The following is a 25828-nucleotide window of genomic DNA, read 5'->3' as shown; positions in this document are numbered from 1 at the left end:
GTGAGCGCCTGGCCAAAGGTGACAAATCCCTGTTAATAGAGCAGTTACGATTGCAACCAAAAATTAAAAACATAAATGGTAGGATCCAATAGCTTTTTTGTGTGATATGAGGCACGATGTGGTGGAAATTCTTCAATTTTACGAGTAGTAGGAACCAATAGGTACATCTCCCTAATCTCAATGCGGCACACACAGCAACATCAAGTTTAAAGCTAAGAAAATGTTGCATAAAACCTATCCCTGTACCTATTTCTGGTGGAACACTATTTTGCGTTCGATGACTCTAGATGAATTTTCCATTAAAAATGTAAACATGTATACGCAGTTTAAGCCGTTGATTACCAGTCACTTTCGTTTTTATCCGTCTCACAGTGAAAATTCAACCATCGAGGGAGAAAATGAGTTTCTAAAAAATCTCTTCCTATGCTCCAGAAGAAATTAAGGAGCTCAGTAAAAATTTTGGGTGGGGACGATGAACTTATTTTGGGCTACGGTAAATTATCAAAGCATAAAATTAAAAGACTTATTTTACCCTGCTTAAGAGCAATTAGAACACATGGACGGTAAATTTCGTAACAACTAGGAATGTTCTATTTTATGAAAAAACTTAACCAAAATAATTTGATTCTGATCTCTGCTCAGGTATGTAGACATGCTGAGCTGAAGAATACAGAATTTACCGCAAACTTAAGTATTGTTAAAGTTTACGGAAAGCGTGCAGTTGATATTGATGGGGAAAATATATTTGTAAGAGTAGCTTAAAAATCATGGGAAACAAATCGCACCCTTGACAAATGTTTTCTCGTAAACTTTTCCATCCTTGAAAATGGAAATTCTGTCTCGTGTTTTCTCCTGGGGAGAGCGCTGGGCATTCCTTCATTCATGAAAGTATGCGTTTAACACATTTCATCACTCTTTTTTACATACGTGCTCCGTGAAAAGGGAACAAAGCTAATACTTTGACAACTGCTTTCACTATATATTTTAACTTCGCCACCATTCCCGTAATAAACATCAAAGTTACTAACCCCATTTTTAAAACCCGAATTATGGTGAAGTAAAAGGAATTTTTGGCGTGAAATGCTTCACATATTTAAAATTTCATGAGTATTACAATCGTCTTATGAGAGAATGATCTTGGTTCACGATTATAACCTAAGTTTTAATGGAGCAGATGCGAGTGGATTAGATTGCATGAACAAAAAATAAATGCTATGAAATGAAAGGAATGGTTCCCTAAAATCTAAATGATTTCAAATAAAGAAATAGAGAGGAAAAGAAAAAAATCGCAAATTTATATTAGTTTTCTCAGCCAATAGTCGTGGAAACTTATTCGCATTCATGGTTAAACGAGAATTCATATTTGATATTGTGTTCAAATTCCGCGGTAAACCATCTAACGTCAGACGTGTGAACTACGTGTAAGTTTATGAAAGAAATGAGGGTTACCAGTAGTGGCTGCGCAAATTTCGTACCAAGGGGTGCATTCAAAATATTATAAATGCCCTGAAAAATTGTTGATACGTAGGCGAAGGACTATGACCCCTAGTTTCGGCATTGTCCTATATTCGTCGCGAACACATATTGGTGCTGCCCAGTATTTTTCAGAATGAGATAGGTAACTCCTCGTATTGACCTCATCGAGAGGCATATGTAATTTTATCATCGACTGTACTACTATTTTTGGCGCATATCAATGTCGGGGTAGGGGACGGGATAAGTGGTCAATTTCCAATCATCTCTCACGATTGGCCTTCCACACGTGGCGTACTTTGCTCCAACTGCAATGACGTACATAACAAGTCTCAAGGCGGCCAACATTCATTTTACTTTTCGAAGAACTCGTACAATTATGGTCTTTAATCTACAAGTAGTTCTAACAATTCACGAAAGAAAGTCCATATTCTAGAGGCCTTGATAGAGTTGCATTTACTGCTGGCAGGTATGTTTCTGGTATGACTTCATTTAACGTAGATAGGAAGTTTTCATAAAAATTATGGGATGATATGGTGTATTTGAAATAAAATGCATGCGGAAGAAAAATCTGATTCTGGAAAAAAGCATATTAACCCTATGAAACACGAGCCTAAGTAATAATGATAGCTGAACACGGTCTGTATGTATTTTCATTTCCGACGATCTTCGATCTCCATATATTTAGGGTACTAAGTAGTTAAACAGCAGCTTTTACATCTGCTATTATTAACTATCAAAACCGTGGATGAAAAATTGAGCTTAGATGGGAATGGTACTCACCGAGGTACATGAAGAGAGTTAATAGATTTTGAACATAGGGATGTACAGTGTTTGATTTTTGTTTGGAAAATTGGTCTTGTGGGAATAATTTATCCTCTTTGCCTTCAGCATATATAAGGTGAAGAGTGCCCAGCTTTGTATATAGTTGGTTTCATACTAGCTTCCACTTATAATGTGTATTTGTTGAGGGATTAGGTGATGTTAGAAATAGTTATCACTATCTAGGATTACTTAAACTTTCATTCAAACAATCATTGTCATCTTAGACTCATTAGCACTGCCAAGCCATTGAGTCTTTTTCTAAGATTAATTGTTGCGAAGTAAAATGTAAATGCTCATTTTTAGGCGAGCTAATTAGTTGAAGACTATGAGTTGGCAATATCATCTATGTGGATATGATCTATGAAACAGTAATAGTATTTTCAAGATATTAGCACCAATAGCGATTGTTCTTTTGATGATTTTCTTTAAATTAATCTTAAAAGCAGCTGTTGAATTAATTCTATTGTCTAATTTTTCAGTAAAAACAATATGGCTAGTAAACCAGGATGGCCCGAGAATGTTGGGATACAGGCCATAGAGCTAATATTTCCATCTCAATATGTGGATCAGCGGGAGTTGGAAGTTTTTGATGGTGTATCTGAAGGAAAATATACTATTGGTCTTGGTCAGTCAAAAATGGGATTCTGCAGTGACCGTGAGGATATAAATTCCCTCTGCCTCACAGTTGTTACTCGTTTAATGGAGCGCAACAATATAGGTAATATATTGCATAATTATGACATTTTTTCACTTTATTAGGCATACAATTTATTCAAACTCATATTTTTCTTTTTCAGGCCCTGCCTCCATTGGACGGTTAGAAGTGGGAACCGAAACCATAATTGATAAGTCTAAAAGTGTGAAATCAGTGCTGATGAAAATATTTGAGGAACATGGAAATTACAGCATAGAAGGGATTGACACTACAAATGCCTGCTACGGAGGGACTGCTGCCCTATTCAATGCTATCTCTTGGATTGAGTCTAGTGCTTGGGATGGTAAATTAACCAAACTTCACCTGTCCATGGAATGAGGAGTGTTATGTGCAACGTTTCATATTTTATCTCTTTGGCTTGTAAAATGTCAACTTGAAGGCTAATTAATAGTCCAATGGAAATTGGTTACTTAATTTGAGTACAAGTTGCAGTTAATATTAATTAAAATATAGCCTTTACAATTCAAGGAGAATAAATTCAAGTTCAGAGCTATATCATTTCATTTTTAGGGTAAAGAATTATTTTGACAGGTTTTGCCTCCGTGGGTTTAGTGGGGATGATTTGGCCATAAAATGTTGACATTATCTAGTTCTCATCCAAAAAATTAACGAAGCAATTCTTTTTAATCATAAATAAATTTTAATGAATCAACCTTCAAATTTGTGACATCACAATTCGTTTTTTCATTGAAGGATCCAGAACCTAAGCTATGGGTAGGTAGTGTGTCTGTATAATCTTTAAATATATTATTGGAAAGCGTGAGAGCTATGAAAACCACTTAATTGTTTTTTAATCTTTTGCTCCTGTTCTTATCCCCTTCATAACTACCTGTCTTACTCAGGATCTATTGATCCGCCTCTGATCATTTGGCTATGCCAGGAAATTCAACATTTTATGGTGAAATTTTCAGACATTGCTCAAGAATACCAGAAAATCACCATTGACCGGGCTATTACCTGATAAATGGAATTAATATTGTCATGCTCTTTTTCATATCTTCTGGTACTCGAATGTCCAAGAGTGAATAATCTCATTGATTGAATTTCTCATTCCACCTACTTTCCTATTCCTATCACTGGTGTGATACCATTTGGATAAATAGACTTGCTATGAAGGTAATAGAAGAATGTACATTCAGCAGTAAGAAATTATTACTACCAAAAAAGTGATTAAATTTGCATAGAGTAAGACTGGCATCGATAATTATTGCAGAATTGAGTGAACTTCAAATCAGTTTGAGAGGCAAGGAATCAATATTTTATTTACCTAGTTATATTTAGTTTAGCTAAATTTAAGTACAGTGGCAAAGGTTTCATAGTGGCAATGGGTCACACCACTTGTCTTGATTTTTCATGTGATGTATAAAAAAGTAAAGGAAAGCTTCCCCAGATTAAGGGGCAACATACCACAATATTACTGGATTTTCCTAATCCTTGTTCTGGAAACAATTTGGCATCATTAATTTTTACTTTATTGTTGACTCAAATTTGCAATGGTCTTTCCATGGAAACTGTGAAAAGGCGAAGCATCAAGCCATTTAGAGTGAGGCAGAGTATCAGTTGCGAAACTACTTATACTACTATGTACTGCAAAACTGGAATCTATGGTCTGGAAATCCATGTTTGGAGTAGAATCATGTAGTATACTTACATTTATACATTCATGAGATGGCCAGTAAGAGATGGGAACAAGTCATGATGGCCAATTATGTGATGTGTGGTGGAAGTAACTAACGTAAGTTAAATAGAACATTACAATATTTCCACTGAATTTATTTGAGTGCGACGCGTTTTGCTGTTACAACAACATTCTCAAGTGCATAATGAGCAGCCAAGTTTTTCCCTTAATATGTTCTGTTATTGAGGGAGGGGGGTATGAGGAAGGATGGGGTTTGAGTGTTGGAAAGTGGGTAGAATGTGTCGTTTTTAAAGGGTCTCGGGAGACGGGTGGGGGTGAGGGAGAGAGAAAGGTTCCAAGGTTAGGGTACCACGTATTTCTTCCCTGTTTTCTTTAGCTTTGTGGTCTTCAGGATAGAGTGCTCATTTCAGATGATCTTCCTCTCCTTGGTTTTGATCCTGTGTTCGTCTTCGATCGGTCTTCAATGGTATGGGGGAGGAAGCACATACAGTGGAACCTCGTTAAAGCGAGTACGGGCTATAGCGACACCCCCGCTATTACGAGAGATAGCCGATGCACCATCAATTGACCCTATAATAAGCGTGTTAAAAAATTCGTTTTTACGAGACCCTTTCGGTGTTGGCTCTCGCCATAGCGAGGGTTTCACCGCCGGAAGACTTTCATCAAGACTCCTTAACCTCTGTAATTGCTAGCGATCTGTTAGAAATGAAGTAAATGGAGTGCTCAGTCTCAAATTTATGTGGTAAACTGTCGTTCGATAAATATAATGATTGACGAAACAATGCTCTGCATGATTTTTATTCAGTGCGGCGCTTATAAATTGTTTGAATAGTTAGTCGTTATTTGAGTAAGGAAATTTAGTGATGCAAAAAAACATCGCCTTTCGTCTGGATTTATGCTTACGTTTATCGGATAGATGTTTATCTGTCACCGCACCACTCCTGTTCCTGTATATCTGTTCGCAACAGGTATATTGGCTATTATTTGCTCCACCTCCGGTAAAGCGACAATTCGCTATAGCGAGTGTTTATTAGTGCACCGTGGGGTGTCGTTATATCGAGGTTTCACTGTATTTAAGTAATAACTTGGCACGTGAGAATTTTGTAACTAAAAAATGTGTTTTGCTCAAATAAATTTAGTGGAAATATTGCAAAGTTTACTTAGCTAACATGATTACCATTTTTTAAGATTTCAAAAAATTCAATCACTGTCATCTCATATCTGCATTTTTTTCAGGTCGATTGGCCATAGTTGTAGCAGCTGACATAGCTTTGTATGCCAAGGGCAATGCTCGTCCTACTGGAGGTGCTGGGGCGGTGGCAATGCTCATTGGACCTGATGCTCCCTTGATATTTGATCGAGGTAACCATGATGTCTTTTTCTTGATCATGCAGACCTTTTGTAATGCTTATAAGGTGGTCTAACAGTGAATTGCTGTCTTTATTGCACATATATTTCAATTCAGAGACCTTCTCGAAAATAAGATCAATCAAGCAATTAATTATCATCCTTCTGTAAAGCTAACTAAAATTACAGAGCCAGTTTTGATTTTCATTGGTTGAATAAATTCTCTGAAGTTTTTTTTTTCACTTTGTCACATTCAATTGATTTTGGCGTGGAAACTCTTAATCCCCTTCTCAGGCTACTTTCTTGTTGTGGAAGAAAGCAAGGTATTTTCTCACCCACACCAGGTATAAAATTTATCCTCTATACTTAAAAGTGAATTTCTGAATTGAAGTCGGCTCTGGATGCATGTTTTTCCAATGCACAGCGTAATAATCACCCAGTGATTGAATGTGTGTGAATAGTCTTTTGTATGCAACCAATAAAGGTGTAGTCTAGCCATCGGATGATTAATAGACAGTGGAAATTCTATTGCAATTGGACCTGGCAATGAATATGTGAAATCAAGGTACTGATGTAAGCCTCTTTTACGGATATTGACTGGCAAAGTGATCTATGTTATGTTGATCTCAACATTGAAAAATAGGAAAACAGCAGGAATGCAGGCTGATTTAAATAATTTATGGCAAAAATCCTGCATTCCGTGTTCATATTTACTCAATTTAAATTCAAGATTAATAAAGTCTCCCTATTTTAATTTCAACCGCATATTATCATGGTGCTTGCCATTGCAATAGATTATTTTTGTGCCCAGTTCTTGGTATAAAAATGTGAATGGCAAAGCTAGGAAGTGGGCATCAAATTTGTGCTAGGCATCAGTAGTTTTTCATATTGGAAACTTTTATTTTCATTCACAACTTATTAGCTATTCTCAGAGATCCATTTTTACTCAAAAGCTATGAAATAAAACTTTCAAAAAAACTATGTACATTGGGACCTTTCTTGCCTTATGAAGCATGTCTCAAATTAACGCTTATGAGTGTTGATCACCTTATTGAATATAATAAATATGTAGATGGAAATCCACGTAAGATTCTACTTAAGATAGCAAAATGCATTTTGCAAGTGAAAGAAATTAATGAAATAAATATAAAAATAAGGTATCAGTGCATATGACAGAAGCCAAACATGGTAGGGGCATGATGAGTTGCATATTCTGTTGAAATGGAATTAAAAACAAGTTCATTATAAATCTCTTGTCTGTCTGAGAACTTCACTCTAGAGTCAATTCCTTAAAAGGCTCAAATCTAGGATTTTGAAGATTTTTACAGGAAATGGAACAACTTGTATTGGCGCTTAAAAATAATTGTTGTAAAATGTTGTTTATTTACTGAAGTCATTTATCATAATTGGTATTTTCTGTGAAATTAGTAAGAAAGCATTGACTTTAGACGGGAGAGCGCACAGTAGCGTGGCATTATACAAGAGTTTCTATCTTAATTTGGATATCAAAGGATCTCCATAGGTCAGTGTATAATGCAATAATCAGCTTGTATAAAATTTGAGATATGACGCACAATAACCATTGAGTGACAAAGAATCATAGCATCATCAGTTAACCTGGGAGAGGGCACACGGCAAAATGTAATGTTAGAAGGTGCTAGGGGTGTCATCGACACTCCAAAGAAATATTTTTTTTCTCTTTCCTTGGAATGATATATGTAGTTATGTTTTGTTCTTTTTTAAATAAGTCCACCAAATTAAATTGATACTAACTACATATTTACCTTTACACTATTACCATAAAATTGATAATGGTAGAAAAATATTCAACCGAAATTTTCTATGTAGATTATTTGGCATTTGGTACCATAGATGTTAAATTTACAACTTTGGGTTTCAAGGTATGTAATATCTTATTAATCATGCTGAATGTAATGTTCTACTTGCTGAAAGAGGAAAAAAATAATTAGCTCTCGTGTAAGGAAAAAGCTCAGGGGAAGTCCAATGGCTCGGAAGAGGAACGTGGAAGGGCACGTGGGGGGTAGGTGACACTCCAGGACACTTTAACTAGTTCCGATCCTGAAGCGAAATGAAAATTTTATGGGATACTGGCACTATTTTCTCAAAATGTTTGAGACTTGAAGGTATAAGAACTACCAACACTGTAGACACAACAATGGATTTACAGTGTGTCGAAGAAGAACGATGGGGTGTCATCAACACCGGGTGCGCACTTTCCCGAGTTAAGGGCGGTTTATGATAACAGTTAGCTATAAATTTAAATTCAGCAAAAACATTAGCTTCACAACTTTGGGGTGTTTTTTTATAAGAAATTATTGTGTACCCAATGTGTTTCTTAGCTTTATTATTGCCTTTTCTTGAGTTTTATTCTATACTCTTATCCTTTTATAGTATTATTCTATACTATTGCCTTATCTATTATACGAGTCTATACTTTATATCCATAGTATTTTTCATCCCAAAATGTCTTCTTCCATGGTTCACTGTTAGAACTAACAAAACTCGAATATAAAGCACATGAAACAAAATCTCATCACAGAGCATTCCCAAGTTTCACTCCAACTTTTCCTTCAATTTCACTGGGTTCCATTATACAATAGACTCTCGTTATTACTACGTTCACGGGACCGAAAAACCGGAGGTTCGTGATAACTAAGTTCATGTGAACGTTTCTTTTAGTGTACTGCAGGAACAAGTGACTTATTACGCAGTCACGTGCACGGGTGCAAAGTTAAATACACCAAAGGATGAAGTTCACCATGAAAAAATATTAGACTTAGCTGGGATTCGAACCCGGATCTCCCGATTGCCGGTCAGGCGTGTTAACCAGTTCCACCACCAAGCCATTTTCTCAGAGCGAACTTCGGGATAGGTTTTACCGAAAAAGATGTTGACGTCACAAGTCCACACTGTGGCACATGTGGCGAGGGTCGTGCTCGCTAAGCCACTGTCGGGGTGAAAAAGGAATCGTCGAAATCGGAATCATCGAAAAAGGAGTTGTTGTTCTTTTAGGAATCGTCGAAAAAAACCATTAAGGATAAACACGATTGAATTATGTGGAAATATGCATATGAACAGAAAAATTCGTTCCAGTTTCTCAACAGAAGAATGCGGCATGACATAATCGAGGGTTGATATCTTCCCAAATACAATAAGTCCAATGTACGAACTAGATGCATTCCAAGACCTTGTTCCTAAGTTGATAAACCTATGGTCTGGCCACCGAGAGTTGTCCGATTACAGGCAGAATGGTCTAGGTCGGCGCAGCGTTGCCAAGTAAGAAAGGGAAACGCCTACTAAGGGCTCCGTGAAGAAAGGAGCCTGAAGGGACGACGAGCGTGAAGGACCCAGTGGAAGAATCACTTTGTTTTGGTGATTCGAAGAAAGGGCATGTTTTGGTGGATCAGGCTTATTTCGGTGCTCTTTATGCATTTGACAATGTTGTATGACTAGGCGATGGTGTGAGGTGCATTTGGGGGACAGCGATTGGCTGTAAACCGTGCTGGCTCAGGGTTATCTGCCCTTCCTATTGTGCTGTCATCGGAAAACTCTTGCCGGCTGGACTGTATGCAAGGCATTGAGGAGTACGGTCATTAAGGAGAATGCAACTCTGCGTAACAATTGTGCGCTAACTCACGATTGTGACGAACTGATCTAGCTGGGTGTGCAATGCAGCCAGAGCCAAATAAATGGCTCTCCGCGGCAAGGAAGAATGGGTGAAATGCTGAACATCTCCCAACTTCACACAGGACCCAATGATACTTTGTTCAGATTATGCCCAGAATGAGAGTTCCTCTACGCCGTACCATGTAGCAACGGCCAAATCAAAAGGCGCCAAATTCGAAATTTGAAATTTTTGAATGCTGGTATCTCTGAAAGTTCATAAATCGAATGCGTGTAGGAAGAGGACTAACTGTACGTCAAATTTACGAGCTGTAATGAGTTGGTCACCATGATTCCCCAAGAATGAAGCTTATTATATGACGTTGTGTGTATGGCGAAGATAGAGCCATAATTGACGCTCTTGGTCAGAGTACACGAGGAGAACTTAAACGTGACACGATTATTGAAACTTAGCGTAGTAAATATCCACCTAAATGCCATTACTCATGCGTGGAACTTCGTAATAAAGTTCATTTTGTAACCCCCAGGACCGGGGTTGTACCGGGAGGTTCATAATTTCGCGAAAACAAAAATTTCATGATAATGTTTCTATCCTATAGCTTGGATAGGCCTTTTCATCGGGACCAACAATTTGCTTCATAATGACGAGAACTTCGTAATAACATTGTTTGTATTAACGAGAGTCTACTGTAATTTTTTTGATGAATTGACGTATGGAGACTGGAATTTCACATTAAGTGCTCCCTATAAATAAGTTATTGCTGTTTTTTCTATAAACTGGCCTAAACATAGTTTTCGTGCATTATTGGAAGTGGCTATTCAAACTGTTCAAAGTGCAGCCCATGGCGGAAATTACATAACTCCTAGGCTTGACCACTTGGAGGCCTTCTCTACCTGAATATGGAGCAACACAGTTTGCATGTTGGGCTATGCATTGGTACTATCCCTGTGTATAACTATTTCTCTATTGGCACTCCTCTTGCATGTTAATTTGAAATGAATTATGTACCATCCTTAGTTACTTTGGCCTCCGGTAATAGTTTGCACTTAACACACACTCTGTTTTCAGTAAATCTTCCATTGTCGTTTCATTTCACCATCAGTATCTTCCTGTTCTCATTTCTTGAGGTTCCTTGCATAGTTACATTACCTGGGTTTAACCTATCTCCCACATTAATTGAGTTAGTAAATTTTTTTCATGACTATTTTCAACATATTGGTGCAGTGGAACTCTTGGGAACATGATTTGCTAGATATTCGTACTTGCTATTTCAAACAAATTTATCATTAAATACAGGATCCAGTAACTGTGTCAACACAAACTCCACGCATGACTGGCTATTTTTATAATTTCTAATTTCAGAACAAGTTACCCATTATGATGTACGTAATTCTTTCCCAGAAAATCATTGTAGTGAAGTTTTCTTGGGATTTCAAATAGTTTTAATTATTAAATTTCATCAACGTATCCATGGGTAACTTATCCATTGCCATCAGGATGAGTGAATAGGTTTGAATGAATAAAAAAACTCCTTTTTATACAATCCTGAGATATTTCTGGCCAATCATGAGTAACCTGTTTGTGACTGTTTATAGTTACATGTCATCAGTTTTGAAACACTTTGCACTTTCCACATAAAAATTTATTAAACTACAGTCGACATAATGCTGCTGTGCAGCAAAACATGTCGAATGTAGTTTAATAAATTTTTATGTGGAAAGTGCAAAGTGTTTCACTTCATATCTCCTAATGGATCTCCACAAAGTATCTGCCTCATCCATCCAATTCATCATCAGTTTTTCCTATCCACTCAAACATATTTTTTTACGCTGATAACAGTGGTTGAGTTTTCTGTTAAAAACATCAGTGATATACAGCGATTTAAATTCAACAAACAATGCAACAATGGATGTAACCCTTTTACTGGCACTGGGCCGATATATCGGCCCTTGCTAGTTGAGCGAAAACTGCCAGGGGCCGGCCTGACTTATTTAACTTTTTTTTTTTCATGATTATGGCCTTTTCAATGGCTGCAATTTAAGTAAACCCCCATAATATATCTATGGTTATAAGATATAAATGTATCTTAAGTATTGGGAAAAAATATACATGTATTGAATAAAATTAAGCAGCTGAAAAATTTTGAAAATCTGAAATGTTACAATTTCCGGAAAATAGCCTTGGCAGTCTTCGTACATCCCACTCGAAATGGGCTAGCAGTAAAAGGGTTAAACAGAAAGTGGAAATCCTGAGAAGAGTTCTCGACAAGGAAGTTACCCATTTTCTGACATAGCTAACAGCTGATCTTAATGGTGGTCCTTACCGTTAAAATGTATTTTGTACAATGCACAACTTAAGCTGCAGCCTAAGGCACCATGTAATGAAATGAAATGTTTTTCCCAAAATTTCTGTCCTGAACATATTGCAGTGATCCATAGTCTTAGAGGTATTGAACCTTTTGGAATTCTGAGGTTCTAATAAGGGCTCTTATACCTAGGCAAGAATTAAAACATCTTCTAATGGTTTGGCAAGAAAGATCATTTTTTCTGTACGTACACCCATGTCTCGTATAGCGCAAGGGATGCGTTCCTTGGGGTCTTTGCGTTATACGAATTTGCGTTATACGAGAGCGTTTTAACATTGGGAAGATAGGGATGCGTTCCTGGTAGCATAGGTCTTGGGTATTGAATTTCCTCTAAAAAATCTATATTCCAATAAAAATCCTTAGAAAACATTATTTATATAAATGTTTATAGTTTAAAACATCTTTAAAGATAGTATGCACGCATTCAAAGACTTTTATTCACGTTAAAAAAAATTCTTACGTGCTTTTGAAATTCCCTCATGTTGTGCGGGTGGGCTAACATCTGCTATCTCAGGGGATCGTAAAGCGTTGCCGGCAGTTGACGATTTTTCAAACTTGTCTAAAAACAACTATTGTGTCACACAGGCCCTTTTGTCGCTCATCGAAATGACAGGAAAATGCTACTTTGAATGCCATTTCATAGCTAGCGGAGTTTATGAATGATAAATCATTTTAATTTGAAGTCCTCCGAGTCATTAGCAGCTACGTGAAACAGTCTTTAAATGCCTTGAAACCTGACCCAGGTTTTCCTTCCCTGAAAATGAATGAACGAGATTGCCTTCTTTTCCAAAACAATATCGTCTCGTCAACCCTAAAAACTGGTTGAGGGGGAAAGTAGCCACATTCAATCACAGCTTGGAGTTCATCAGAAAATTTTGTGGTGACTGCGCTATCAACACTTGCAGATTCACCTGATATCGCCGCAATGAAAATACCTGCTTGCCGTTTAAATTCTGGAACCAACCGGAACTTTCACTAAATGTCTCGGAGCGATTACCACTGTCGTCTTTTTGTACTGATTCACTATGAACTTTCCGTATGTGTAGACCGCTTGGTTGAAGTTAGTGCCGCTGAGGTCACTGATGTTTTAACTTCGTCTTTATTCAGAATAAGGCATCGTGCGTTTAAACTTCCGCGCAATATCGCTTTGACGATCTCCATTTCCAAAGCAATTGACCTCTTTCAATTCCTCTTCTAGGTTTATAGTTTTTCTTGATAAATTCTTGATTTTTCTGCACGCATTCCTATTCTTTGCCATATTCTCTTGGTTTTTACTCTGTATGGCTCTATCTAAATCACCTTCCACTGCTGAACTGTATTCCTGAGACGCAGAGGGCCTACGACTGCGGGGAGGGAATGAATCCATTGTGTTTGAGACTCTATAGTGGACCCTTTTATGTGTTGATGCTATTCATGCGCCACTAGGCCACCGCTTCATTTCTCCCCCGTGAATACGGGTGACCTTGAAGGCTTCAGCGTAGACCCTCTACCTGGAAGTCAATCGCCCGATAACCTATGACGGCAAAAATACGTCTCAAACCGTATTGCTGAAAAAAAAATCATTTCCACTAGCCCCACGCTTAATTAACGATATAAATTATTTATTATCATTCGATTAAGGAGACGAGATAAATTACTTCTGTAGGCCGGCTATCTGGACCCAATGACGAGTAATACTTTTGGCCATTGCACAGCAATGGATTTCGATTAATATATAAACGAAAAAGAAGATTTGAGGCAAGCAATAATATTAATATGCGCAAAATGATAGAAATTTCGTGTGTACTTAGCGCAAGTTCACGTTTTATCACGAGAGCATTTAAGATTTTTGATTAGGCTACACTGTGTTGCAATGTTTCCCCGCGAATTTGCGCTATATCGAAATTGCGCTGTATTGATATGTATATGCTGATTTTAATTTAAACAAAACGTAATGTAACATAGCTTACAGATGAAGCATAAACTGTTATGAACAAAATGATGGGCTTTTTCTCAAAATTTATTTCTATTTGATATGAAACTGGTTTTAGGCTTAAGGCAATTGTTTCTAAGACTATGCCCCACCGATTAATGTAAACATATTTTATAGGTCTACGTTCTACATATATGAGGCACGTGTATGACTTTTACAAGCCAAACTTGGAATCTGAATACCCTGTGGTTGATGGGAAACTGTCCATTCAGTGTTACTTGAGTGCCCTGGATAGCTGTTACCAGATGTACTGCAGTAAAGCAGAGAAGTTACAGCCAGGTATTCATAAAGTATGGTATAATAACTGTTATTGTTATTTAATTTTTCCTTTTTTCATGCGTATTTTAACTTCTGAATTCCAGATAAAAATCAGTCCCATTGGAGTGTGAACTGCTTCGACTCGATTTTATTCCACTCGCCATACTGCAAACTTGTTCAGAAAAGTCTTGCTCGGCTAGTGCTCAATGATTTTGTCAGGGCTCAGAAAGCTGGATTGAAAGATTCATATGCTGGACTGGAAAAATTTTCGTGAGTTTAATATCATTTTTGAACTGGAATGTACTACTTAGAACGAAACTAATTTAAAATTTGGCTTTTCAGAAATGTGAAACTGGAGGACACATACTTTGATAAAGAAATTGAGAAGGAATTTTTAGTCTTCAGCAAAGATTGCTTCAAAGCCAAGACAGAGCCACATTTGTTTTTGGCAAATCAAATTGGAAACATGTACACACCTTCCCTGTATGGTGGATTAGTCTCCTTATTGATGACGTAAGGATCCAATGTTATTCAAATTTAGATATGATTTTGTTGCAATAGAGATAAATATTCCCAAGGAAGAATTTCACCTACTTAGATTACAAAGAATAGGCATTAGAAATATGATCCCGATTTTAAAAATACATGCTAGAAGTAGCTATGTAAACACAGACATAAAAAACACCCTCCTTTTTTACTTGTCACCTGGTAGTTCATGGGTGTACCTAGGGGGGGGCATGAGGGGGCAGCTGCCCCCCTATAAGCGAAAACAAACTTAGTTCAATAAAAAAGTTTTGAACAAATTTCCTTTTGAAGAAAAATGATATTAGTATAAGATATGGAACTAAAATAAAAATCATTATTTTTTTAAGGAAATAAATTGATGAACTAATAAAGCACTGTCATAATTTTCTTAAAATTTTTGTTTCGTTAACCTTTTCTGTGCTTAAATGTTACAACAACCATGGCTTGTCCCCACCCCTCTCCCACCTTGTACTTTTGATCCTGGGTATGCCCATGTTGTAGTTGGTGAAATTATGTAGGTGTGTAAAAGTTTTTCAGTACCTATGAGTAAAAATTTAATGCAGTTAAAAAATTTTCAGGAAGCCTGCGAATCAACTAGCTGGTACTAGAATTGGCCTCTTTTCCTATGGCTCTGGTCTTGCTTCATCATTCTACTCGATCCGCGTGTCAACAATCTCATCTCCTGGATCTAAATTGGATTTGTTAGTGAAAAGTGTTTCGCATATACAGGAGCAACTAGAATCACGAAAAAAGGTATCACCTGAAGATTTCTCTAAAATCTTAGAGCATCGTGAGCAAACTCATCATTTGGGTATGTAATGGTGAAAAAAAAACAGGTTTTAAGGAAATCTTTTATTCTGTAAATATGCATATTGTAAACATAAATCCTGTTTTTGTTTCTTCTAGCTCCGTACACGCCTACTGCACCAATTGATGACCTCTTCCCCGGGACTTGGTTCTTAAAAAATGTGGATGAATTACACCGTAGGAACTATGAGAGAGTGCCTTTATCATCATAGTGTTTGGACTCAAATGCTTTCAGATACCAAAGTTCATTCCATTTACATATTCATTGGGCATTACACATTCATCCAAGTTATTAATTCAGATTTTTATGTTGAAGTTGTTTGTAGTACTTGTTTCCTGTTGTTAGTTTGACTGAACACCATGTTGAACTATTTTTTTTTCTAATTACCATTATAATAACTTGTTACACGATGTATGTTGAGTGTTTACATGTTAACTCAACTCTATTGAAATGCTATGTGCCTTAAAATTCCAGTGTTTTTTTTTTCGCTTTCAGTATTGATTTTTAAAAGCTTACCAAGTTTAATACGCAATACAATCATTTTTTTGCTTTTCTCTTGACGTTTTGAAAATTCATGTTTTCATTGATATGTCTTTTATATTTAAATGCATTGCTAGTCCAGTTTTATCACACTGTAGCTACACTCTGGTGATGTCCAACTATATAAGTAATTTTTTATTGTTATTTTTAATTTGTATGACCAGTTATGTGCCCATTACTCATTAATTTTAAAAATCATATATTTTATGATTGTTATCTGTTGACTGATTGAAATCAGGGATAGCAGTGATTTTTTTATGCAATCTGAACATTCAGTAAAAATGAAATTGAAATCATGTTGTTTCAGTTATTTTTAGCATGTATTAATTCAAGGATTTGAAATGTCAAGTTGCAGTACAACGCATCCTTTAAAAATATGTATTTCCAGCAAGAAAGAAGCATTAAGTGTGATCTGTAGCTTTGGGGTTCAATCGCACGTTTGTTTCTATTTATTATGCCTTTATTTGCTGCTCGGAGAACTACCCGAGTTTCCTCTGGTTACGCTGATGGAAGACAGCTGGAATACATCTAAGCCATTTCATCTAGAGCTAAAAAATTTAGGAGGATAAATATACAATAACACTCAGGGATATCTGGTATAGATGAAGAGTTCATTTTTATATCTTTTTGACCCATTTTTTTCAAGAGAGATTTTTTTACCCTAGAAAAGTAATATAATGCTCTCTATTTCAATAATAAAAATATTTATGCCAAATCATACTTATTTTCATTATCCAGTGATCCAAAGTAATTCTATCAATGCCTGGTTAGATGAGTAGTGACTTCCAATTTTCATCAAGTATGAATTCATATATGATGAGAAGTCGCTAATTACATTCATGCGAGTACATATAGCAATCTGAGAATTCGTCATGAATACATATCCATCTCTGCTTCAAGATTGGGTTGTTATTTGAGGAGGTGGTTATTTAAAACTGTCAAAGAGGGTAATGATTGATCATGGAAAGGCTTTCAAATGGCAGATGAGATCTCCCTCCACAGGGCCGGATTTACCCAAAGTTACACTATAGGCACCTCTCCATTTAGCACCCCTCCTCGCTTTAGCCCCCCCCCCCCTCCCTGATTTTTATGATAAGGCATTGCCACTCGCAAGAGGTGAGGTTTGGAAAAAGGAAGAAATGGATATATGGCTGACAGCATAAGTTTATGCTTGAATTTTTTCCCAGGGAAAACATGGGCAATGGGGTAGTTTCCTTCATCAAGGAAGACGAAAGGCATTGATTACGATTCGTTACCCACCATTAGTGTATTCATAATATACAAATTATTTGGTTCTACAAATCCCAGTTCAGACGAATTGCAATGGTAAGTTTTAACTGCATTTGAAAAAGTCCAGATTGGCACCCATGCCATGCCACTCCACGTGACGTTACAGGACTCCTAGTTTCTATACAAGTAGATAGGAGTTTAGCATCGTCTGAAATTACCAATGCATGCGTGAAGCACAGAGCTCAGGGAAACATTTCTTTATAATCACCTATTAAAACTGCCTAAGGTCAGAAAGTTTTCTTCGTTTGATATGGTATTAATAATCCTTATTAGCTTAAACCTGCTAGCAGCCTGCATCATATCAGTGCTCAAAGCCTCGCCCCAAGGTCACCTCACACGGTCACACTCACCAGCAATTTATTAGTTTTTATAATTATTTGCTTGAAAAAAATAATGATTTTTAATTTTAGTTCCAGGTCTTATACTAGTATCATTTTTCTTCAAAAGGAAAATTTGTTCACAACTTTTGTTTTGAACTAAATTTATTTTCGTTTCTGGGGGCCAGTTGCCCCCCGCAGCTTCCCTCTGGTTACACCCATGGCTCAATCCCCTCCAATCTCACGTGAGATTATTCAAAATGCGCATTTTCAGTGTATACATGTTAATCTATGCGTCATTGCGTTGGGTTCATAAAAAATTGATTAATTATTTTTCTTTGAGATGTTTAGACAAGTATTTAAGATTACAAATCACGTGTTCAATTCAACCCATTTTTCTCGCAATTTTACGGAAAAAATTCTTGCGGAAAAATAAAACGTGATACTTGCAAAGAACCCCCATCATCCAGAGGGAAGTAGGGAGAGAGAGGAGATCAACGGATGGGGCAGAAAACTGATCTTTGCCCCCTCTGGTAAAACTCCTAGTTTCGAGCCGGGCACTCATTATATCATGAATCTTACTCCAACATATTAACAATACAACATTTTAATAACGGTCCAAAATTGTTATATTTTTGGTTTTTTTTATGTGACTCAGATAGTATCAACTTTTGAGGAAAATTTTCCACTTCAAAATCATTGTAGGTATACATAGAATTTCCTACAAATATAATGTGATACTTTTTACTCTGGGGGACCGGCCAGACTCTAACACCGCTAGAAAATTGGCTTTTTTTCGCTCAAATCCGCAAAGAAAAGCAATTTCTTCGTCATTAAAACAAGCTGACGATGCTTGTATTTTTTATTTAAAACTACCGATTCATATATATTTTGCGGCAATAAATCATAATAAAACCTTTATTTCCTATCAACGTAGCGAATATTTTACTAATTACAAATTTGCTGAAATATGGATAAATAGTTGATAAACTTTGCAACTTCCAAAGGTGCTCAAAACGCTTTTTCTTTCGATATTAAATTAGAGTGTTATGCGTGTCTACTCAGTGCCTAATGCGTGAAAAGCTTGAATAAGGTGAGATGGTGGCATATTGAAACGTCAATTGCGTATAAATTGATAAAAATTTGTGGAAAGTTGTTTTTTGTGCAAATTTCAATTAATAAATTTCTACTTTACAGGGTCAATAATTCAAACAGCATGGCTATCCACAAAGGTCACAATTGTACGTACTAAACTTGATTACAGTCAAGTCCATAGAGATGGCACGTGGCCGACGGAGAAAAGTTAGGGGGTGTAGAACCTTGGCGTTTACATACGCCGCTCCGCCAAACGCTGTCTCCATTTTCAACCTGCATCCTCGCTATAACATACAACTTTGTCAATTGCTTATGAGTCACTGAAGTCTCTCCAAACACGGAAGGCAGGCAGGGATGCCGACTTACAAAAAATATTGGGGGGGCCCAAACCGGGGATCTTTCCCCGGAAAATTTTATAAATAGTGAGTTTTAAGTTTTTTAAGCATTTTAGAAGAGTCATATGATCAACATTAGAACCCTGATAACTCGAATCTCGATATCTGGACACTCCGGGGAAAATCGATAAGCCTGACACATTTTTTCCTCACACCCATAACGAATTATTGAGGGGGCTCGGGCTTGAAAAGCTTGAATAATGTGAGATGGTGGCATATTGAAACGTCAATTGCGTATTCATTGCTAAAAATTTGTGGAAAGTTTTTTATTTTTGTAAATTTCCAGTAATAAATTTCTTCTTTCAAATGCTCGGTGGGGCACACTTCACCGGGGGGGGGGGGGGGGGGAATTAAAAAAAAGTATTTAGTGTATTTTAGTGAGTTTTTAAGGCAATATAGGTATGAAATTTGTTTAATTTTAAAATAATATAATTTAAATATTTATAATAATAAAATTTTAACCAAAACAAGGTATTCTGCAACACTGCAACTACAAGTAGACGCCAGAATATAATGCCACCAGCCGTAGTGGCGATGTTAACTCACTAGATGCATCGCTCTGCGCATGCTCGGGCGGCGTCCCAAGACTTCCATAAGTCACAAGCTTAGACGCGTCATAGCACCAGCAGCCCCCCCCAGTGGTGCAGCGAGGGGGGGTTTTGAGGGATAAAAACCCCCCAAGAGCTCAGAGAAATTTTTAAGTTTAATCCATTTTACTTAATTGGATTGATATTACTAATAGAATAGAGTAAGGATGAATAAAATATCCCTCAGAAAGCCGTAAAACTCACCATTTTGAACCATTTATCTTTAAAATTCCGCAATTTATTAATCTCGTACCTACCGCTTATCCTGGTGGGTATACTATACCTCCACACATCCCGGTGTTGGTTGCACCTGAACCCTCCCAGCCTTAAATCCTAGCTGCGCCCATGCCCCCCACCACTACCACTCTTTATATAACTGCATGGTGCTGGATTGGAACGTTCTGGCCAGCGCCCCGCGGCTGCAAATGCGAACTTCTCGCGCTATTTTTGCGTGTTTTTCCTGCATTTTCGATGCATGCGATTGAAAAAAACACTTAATCAGATGTATAATTATAATTGAATGGGTGTTTATTTATTTTTATTTCCTTTTTCAAATCTTTGGGAGGGGCGGCGTCCGAAGGTCCTTATGGGCAAGCCGCAACTGGTATTAAGTCACCCCTCGAGAGCCTAACGCTATATAGCCGCGTAGCCGCCTTCTGCCAAACGATAGCCGAGGTCAGGTCGATCCCGTGCACTATAATGGCTCACGAATCGCATTCCACTTTGAAAATTTATCACATAAAATTAAGGGTAATTTTTGTAACAGTTTCGATTTTTAAGTGTGATTTCATGAAAAAAGTCTGAAGACGACGGAGTTATGTCAATTAGTTACGTAACACTTAGTGGTTGCAAAAAATTGTACTTTGCTTTTTTTTAGTGTCACCCTTAGTATGTATATAGAAACACCCATCTCTTTCAGTATGTTTTAGTATGTTCTTTTCCATTTATTTGCAAAAGCCGATGGAGTCTCCCTACCAGAAGTGGCAACTTTGACCCCGACCCCGCCAACCTTCCACTTGTCCTTGAGGCTCGTCTAGGATCAACTCCGGCCGGTTCATCTGATGACAGTGTTTAGAGAAAGGGGACGGGCGACTTAAATATGATATTAAACTGCGAAATAAACACGAAGTCCCAATAAACTGTGGAGGTTATTTTTTTCAAGTGTTGTATCTCAAAAGTCCGCGACGAGATGTCGAGCAGTATTTCTCGTTATGCAAACACGTCGGGTGAAGAAAACGAAAATGAAATAGAGTTAGCATATTTCTGAGATGAGAAATAGTATTGAGAGGAAAGGAAAATCATGCTTTGAATTGCATTGGATACTCATTTCTAAAATATTTTACTTATTGTTTGTAAAAATTTTGCTAAGCTGTATTCACACCATAATAGAGGAATAAAATGACTGACAGCTTCGGTAATCAATTTACTGTGTCTTAAAATTATCGCTCAAGTTTGAGAGCTCATATTTGAGCTGGACAGGCGAAAATATGTAGTGTCGGAAAACTTGTTATACTTTACATCATATTTTTCAAATTAAAATTTTAATGTTACAATTTCGACTAATATTATTACTGTAATATTCACAAAAGAGCATCGTATTCAGAGTCCACGGCGGAAGTTGTAACGTTGGTGGCATGCAACTTTATAATAGTTGATTGTAATGCAAAGTTTTATTACAGTAAACAAGGATTGTTGTATCTTTTAATAAAATGACAGAGTATGAAAAATAAATGTGGATTGATTTCCTATTTTTTGGACAATAAACGAAATAAAGTTATCTTTGAAACCAGTGAGTCTATCGACACGAGAAAAATGTGACTGCCAGAGTGAAACAATTGCATTGGAAACGTGTACCCAAGGTGTACTCTCCTCTCATACAGGGTTACTCTCCATAGGGCAGGGAACCAAGTCCGAGACCTTAAATATTACAAAAGAGGAACCTCAAGTTCGCTTCTAAATATGTTGTCAACCACTGCACATTTTAATGGGTTTACAGAAGTCGCCACTCGCATCGCTGACGGACAAAATGATCCGACTTTCACGAGGAAATGAGGTATCATTAGGGATTTCAACCTTAAAAAGGGATTTACATTCATGATGGTGCGAGTTATGAAATTGATGACTCTTCAATGCAATTCCTCGCATTTGTAAAGACTATTGTGTAAAATATTGGAAAAAGTGGATTGCATTGCACTTATCACCTAGTCTCGGACATTTTTGAAAGCCGATTAAAATGCGGCCGCAGTGGCAACAGAAGTCAACCTTTTATGGGATGGATTTGGGCCTCCTCTATGTAGTGCCCTTGTCCGAGACTTTACGGGTTTTATCCCCGCACTCCTCAGGCGGGGGGTGGAGAGGACGGAAAAAGGGAAAGTAGACGCCGCCGCGGCGATGAGAGCCCGACGACGCCACCAGGGTAGGGATTGGGGTGAAAGAATGGGATGATAAAATCTCGGCGTCGCACAGTGGAAATCGAAAAAAGCTAGACAAAACTCGAAAATGCCATAATGCAGTGATACAATGTCAACAAAAATTTACAATATAATTTAACGGTTTGTCATTTTTAATTCTCATTATTACTTTCGCGACCTAGTTGCCGTATTTGAGGTCGGTACGATGTTTATGTAATATTATAAAAAGTGATCACCGACTTATCCCGAGATATTTACACCAAATATTCAGCAAAGCCTGACGAATGTGATACGAAGAGATGAATTGCGACCGCTTGCGACGCCGAAATGAAGATCGATATTTCGAACCCGTGGCACAATCCGGAGCTTGCTGGTGGCTGCGGGGAATACGTGCTCAACGGATGTTGGAAAGTGAATATTTTAAAGAAAATGAATTGTATAAATGCTGCAATATATTAGTGCGAAATTTATTTTATTTTTCCTATGACCTGATTTCTTCACTTTCTTGTGATCGTCAACACATTACAAAATTGCAGATCCTGTTTTTCGTCGCATTTGTGTGTTTATGTTCAATTATTAAGAAAGCATCAACGAGTAAACTCGAGATATGCACATCTAAATTACAACAAACCTTTTAGAGTGTATAAAATAAATCATTTGCGACCGTTTGCGACAAACAAAATAAAATCGATGTTTTTACCGTGACGCGGCTACTCCCTGGGCGCAATGGAATACCGTGACGAGACGCTTTTTACCGTGTGCACTAGCCTATTTCAGTCACATGAAGCGGATTTTTTTAGTAGAGATCCAAAAAGCAATAATAGGAGTGGATGCTTTATGTTGTACGACTGCCTTGCTCAAATCAACTTTAAATTTGAATTTTATTCTGAGTTCAGTCAGATTTTGCGATAAATATGATATAATGGTTTATATTTTATTAACGACACAACAATCCTCCTCGACTCTGAAGACCTTTGCATTACTATCGACTATGAAAAAGTCACACGTCAGGGGATCTGCCTGCCAGAGCGGATCAATTGCAGTAATATTGCGGTAAAGTAATTACTAAAAATAGTTGAAGTGCTAACAATTCCGCATTTCCAAAATTTATGAAATTATGAAAACTTATTTCTATCGGCCCTCTATGTAAGCAGTACATACGATCTGTCTACAACCAGGTGTAATTCATTGAAATATGTCAGTAAGTCTACAAATCAACTAGTAATGCCATCAATAATTTAATATAATGTTATTATCATCTTTAAAAAATTCTTCTAAGTCGATCTTAGAGGTATACACACAAACATTATTAAATTTTATATCTATGCAAAATTCATTGAATGTGATCGAATTTACAGTATTTTATTATAAAAAATGATCTTTTGTGCATAAAAAGAAAGCGCGGTGGCCCGGTGGTTATAGCGACAGGCTGTTGACCATAGGGTCCCGAACTCGAATTCCGGCGGAATCATATGAGCACCCGGCACAGATCCTCGAGGCGTAAATTAGCCCGGAATAACGAACATGCCTGCCAACACTGGATTTTTACATGCCAGGGGCGTTAGTTTTGGGTTAGCCCTGCACTCACGGACCAAAACCAACCTCCGGAATGCATCACTGAGTGCGTACATAAAATAAAAATGAAATATTTAATTTTGATTCGGGGAAGTTGAAATATTAAACACATGCACTGACGCATCTGATCAGCCAGTCGCATCAGGTCAGGAAATTAATAAAAGCTGAACTAAAGTCCAATCTTTTTCTACAATATGGCTTGAAATGCCACAAATGTGGACACAAACATTGGGATTTGTGAAGGCAAATGTATCGCTCATAAAAAAATAAATGGATAAGTTAGGTGCTATTCATTTGAAAATATTAAATTCATCAGCCAATATACATCAGGTTGTTACACGAGTCACAGTTGACCAATGTGCCCTCTCCGGTAATCCCTCCCAGAGATCCAAATGGGAGATTAGTTTACCTCCGGAATAATTTACTCGAAAGAACTCCATCAGCCCTGATTATTTAAAAGTTGGAGAGGCTAAGTATGGAGTGGTAAGGATTGATAAAGATAAAATGGATCAACCGAGGAAGCGCTAAGATGAGTGGGAGAAAAGAGAAGTCTTCTAAAAACCTTAATGAAAAGACGGAACAACTTAGTTGGCCACATTTTGAGGCCCGGTAATTTAATCCTTTTAAACCAGAGCTGCTTCTGGGAGTAATTAAATTTCAAGACTTCTCATTTTAAAGAAGTTAAAATTTTCCACTCAATCATAATTATTGTGGCAGCGACATATTTCAGCATTAAACTTTACAGCGCAGAAGAACAGGTAGTTTAAATCTTTCCTGAACAGAGCTGAAAATGTATATATATTTTTGATGTTACTTAGAGGCAAAATTGGGGTTTAATGGGTTAAATGCAAAGGCTCGATTACAAACAAATTGATGATGGAGCGGAATTTCAAAAGATTAAAAAAAAAAACATTTGCTATGGACGGAAATCATTTTTACCCTGCGGAACTTTCGCGCGAAGCCAACATGTGGGTGACTCCACAAAGGTGCAACGCAGACTTTTCCGCGGATTTTTCCAAGAATTATGAAATAAGGACGATCGCTTCCATTTTCCTCCAGAGACGAAGGCAACACGTGTGTTTCCTCCTCTGATTCTTCCCCCGAACACCCTCCAGAGGATGGCATCACGGCGTGAGACGTTTTACGAGACTCGAGCAGATGGTGGAGTTCCGGAAGGACTTTTATGCAATTAAAAACGAAGCATGTACCAGAATGGCGTTTTCCCGTACCCAGAAGTGGGCAGTATTTCAAATTCAAGTATTTTAAAATACGTAATTGAAATACATTTGCAATTTTATTTGGTATTTCATATACAAAACCGGCACCATAGAGTAAGTATATATAGAGGGCTCACCACACGTACAAAAATCGTATACGTTTTTGGTGTAGTTCTAGAACAATTAACCAGATGGCGTGGAACAATTTTTGGCTATTTTTTTTTAATTTGCTCGTTCCACAAGTCTAAAAATATATTTTGAAGCAAAAAGGGTTGCTACGTTTAGTGGAGACGTTAATTATTCGATGTAGTTTATAACAATTGTTATAAAAATATTTTCTCGAATTTCGGCTAGTTACTTGACTTTTCCGAGTTTTATATTTCTTATACTTACTCTATGCCGGCACGTATCTTGTATTTCGTATTTCAAATACGGAATTTCGTTATTTTGCCAATCTAAAATTTAAAAAATACGTTTGTATGATTTAATTTCCCGCTGGAACGGCACTAAACCTAGGCCTCGTATTTTCGTTTCCCTCCGGATAGAAACGAAACATTTTCTTTTCGTTTCAATTGCCATCCCTGGTGAAAAGTCTCGGACTTAAAAACCCAGCCCTCAGCGGTGTAACCCCGCGAGCCCGTCCTGGATCCTCGTTTCCGTAGCCATTCAAACCTAACTTCGGATTTAAATATCGTGAGATTGAATGAAAACCAGAAATGGCTCAGTTATCCAAAACCACGTTCACAGGGAAAACAGGTTGAATGGTCACTGGAGAGGTAAGCATATGAGGAGAATATTTATCTGTACAGTAATTCCAGGGGCGGTCTG

The 25828-nt window shown here is 37.3% G+C and overlaps 1 protein-coding gene across 5 annotated transcripts in view; it reads left to right on the top strand.

Annotated features, from left to right (window-relative positions):
- The window catches only part of LOC124170853 (hydroxymethylglutaryl-CoA synthase 1-like), a 41201-nt gene extending 24792 nt beyond the window's left edge, over positions 1–16409 (top strand). For 2 of the 5 annotated variants that reach the window (XM_046549857.1, XM_046549858.1), the window contains exons 2-9: positions 2778–3016; positions 3096–3296; positions 5889–6014; positions 14100–14261; positions 14345–14510; positions 14583–14753; positions 15344–15576; positions 15672–16409. In XM_046549857.1, the coding sequence (XP_046405813.1) occupies positions 2778–3016; positions 3096–3296; positions 5889–6014; positions 14100–14261; positions 14345–14510; positions 14583–14753; positions 15344–15576; positions 15672–15784 (1411 nt within the window). In that variant the 3' untranslated portion in view covers positions 15785–16409. Of the gene's footprint in view, positions 1–1439; positions 1943–1973; positions 2667–2777; positions 3017–3095; positions 3297–5888; positions 6015–14099; positions 14262–14344; positions 14511–14582; positions 14754–15343; positions 15577–15671 lie in introns of those variants that run through there. The other 3 variants (XM_046549861.1, XM_046549860.1, XM_046549859.1) reach the window with 3 other exon arrangements.
- The last annotated feature ends 9419 nt before the right edge of the window (positions 16410–25828 follow it).

The sequence above is a fragment of the Ischnura elegans genome, chromosome X (assembly GCF_921293095.1).
Source record: "Ischnura elegans chromosome X, ioIscEleg1.1, whole genome shotgun sequence".
In the NCBI taxonomy this organism is placed as follows: Eukaryota; Metazoa; Arthropoda; class Insecta; order Odonata; family Coenagrionidae; genus Ischnura; species Ischnura elegans.
The sequence above is the reverse complement of the archived record's forward strand: the minus strand, read 5'-3'. Positions and strand labels throughout refer to the sequence as shown.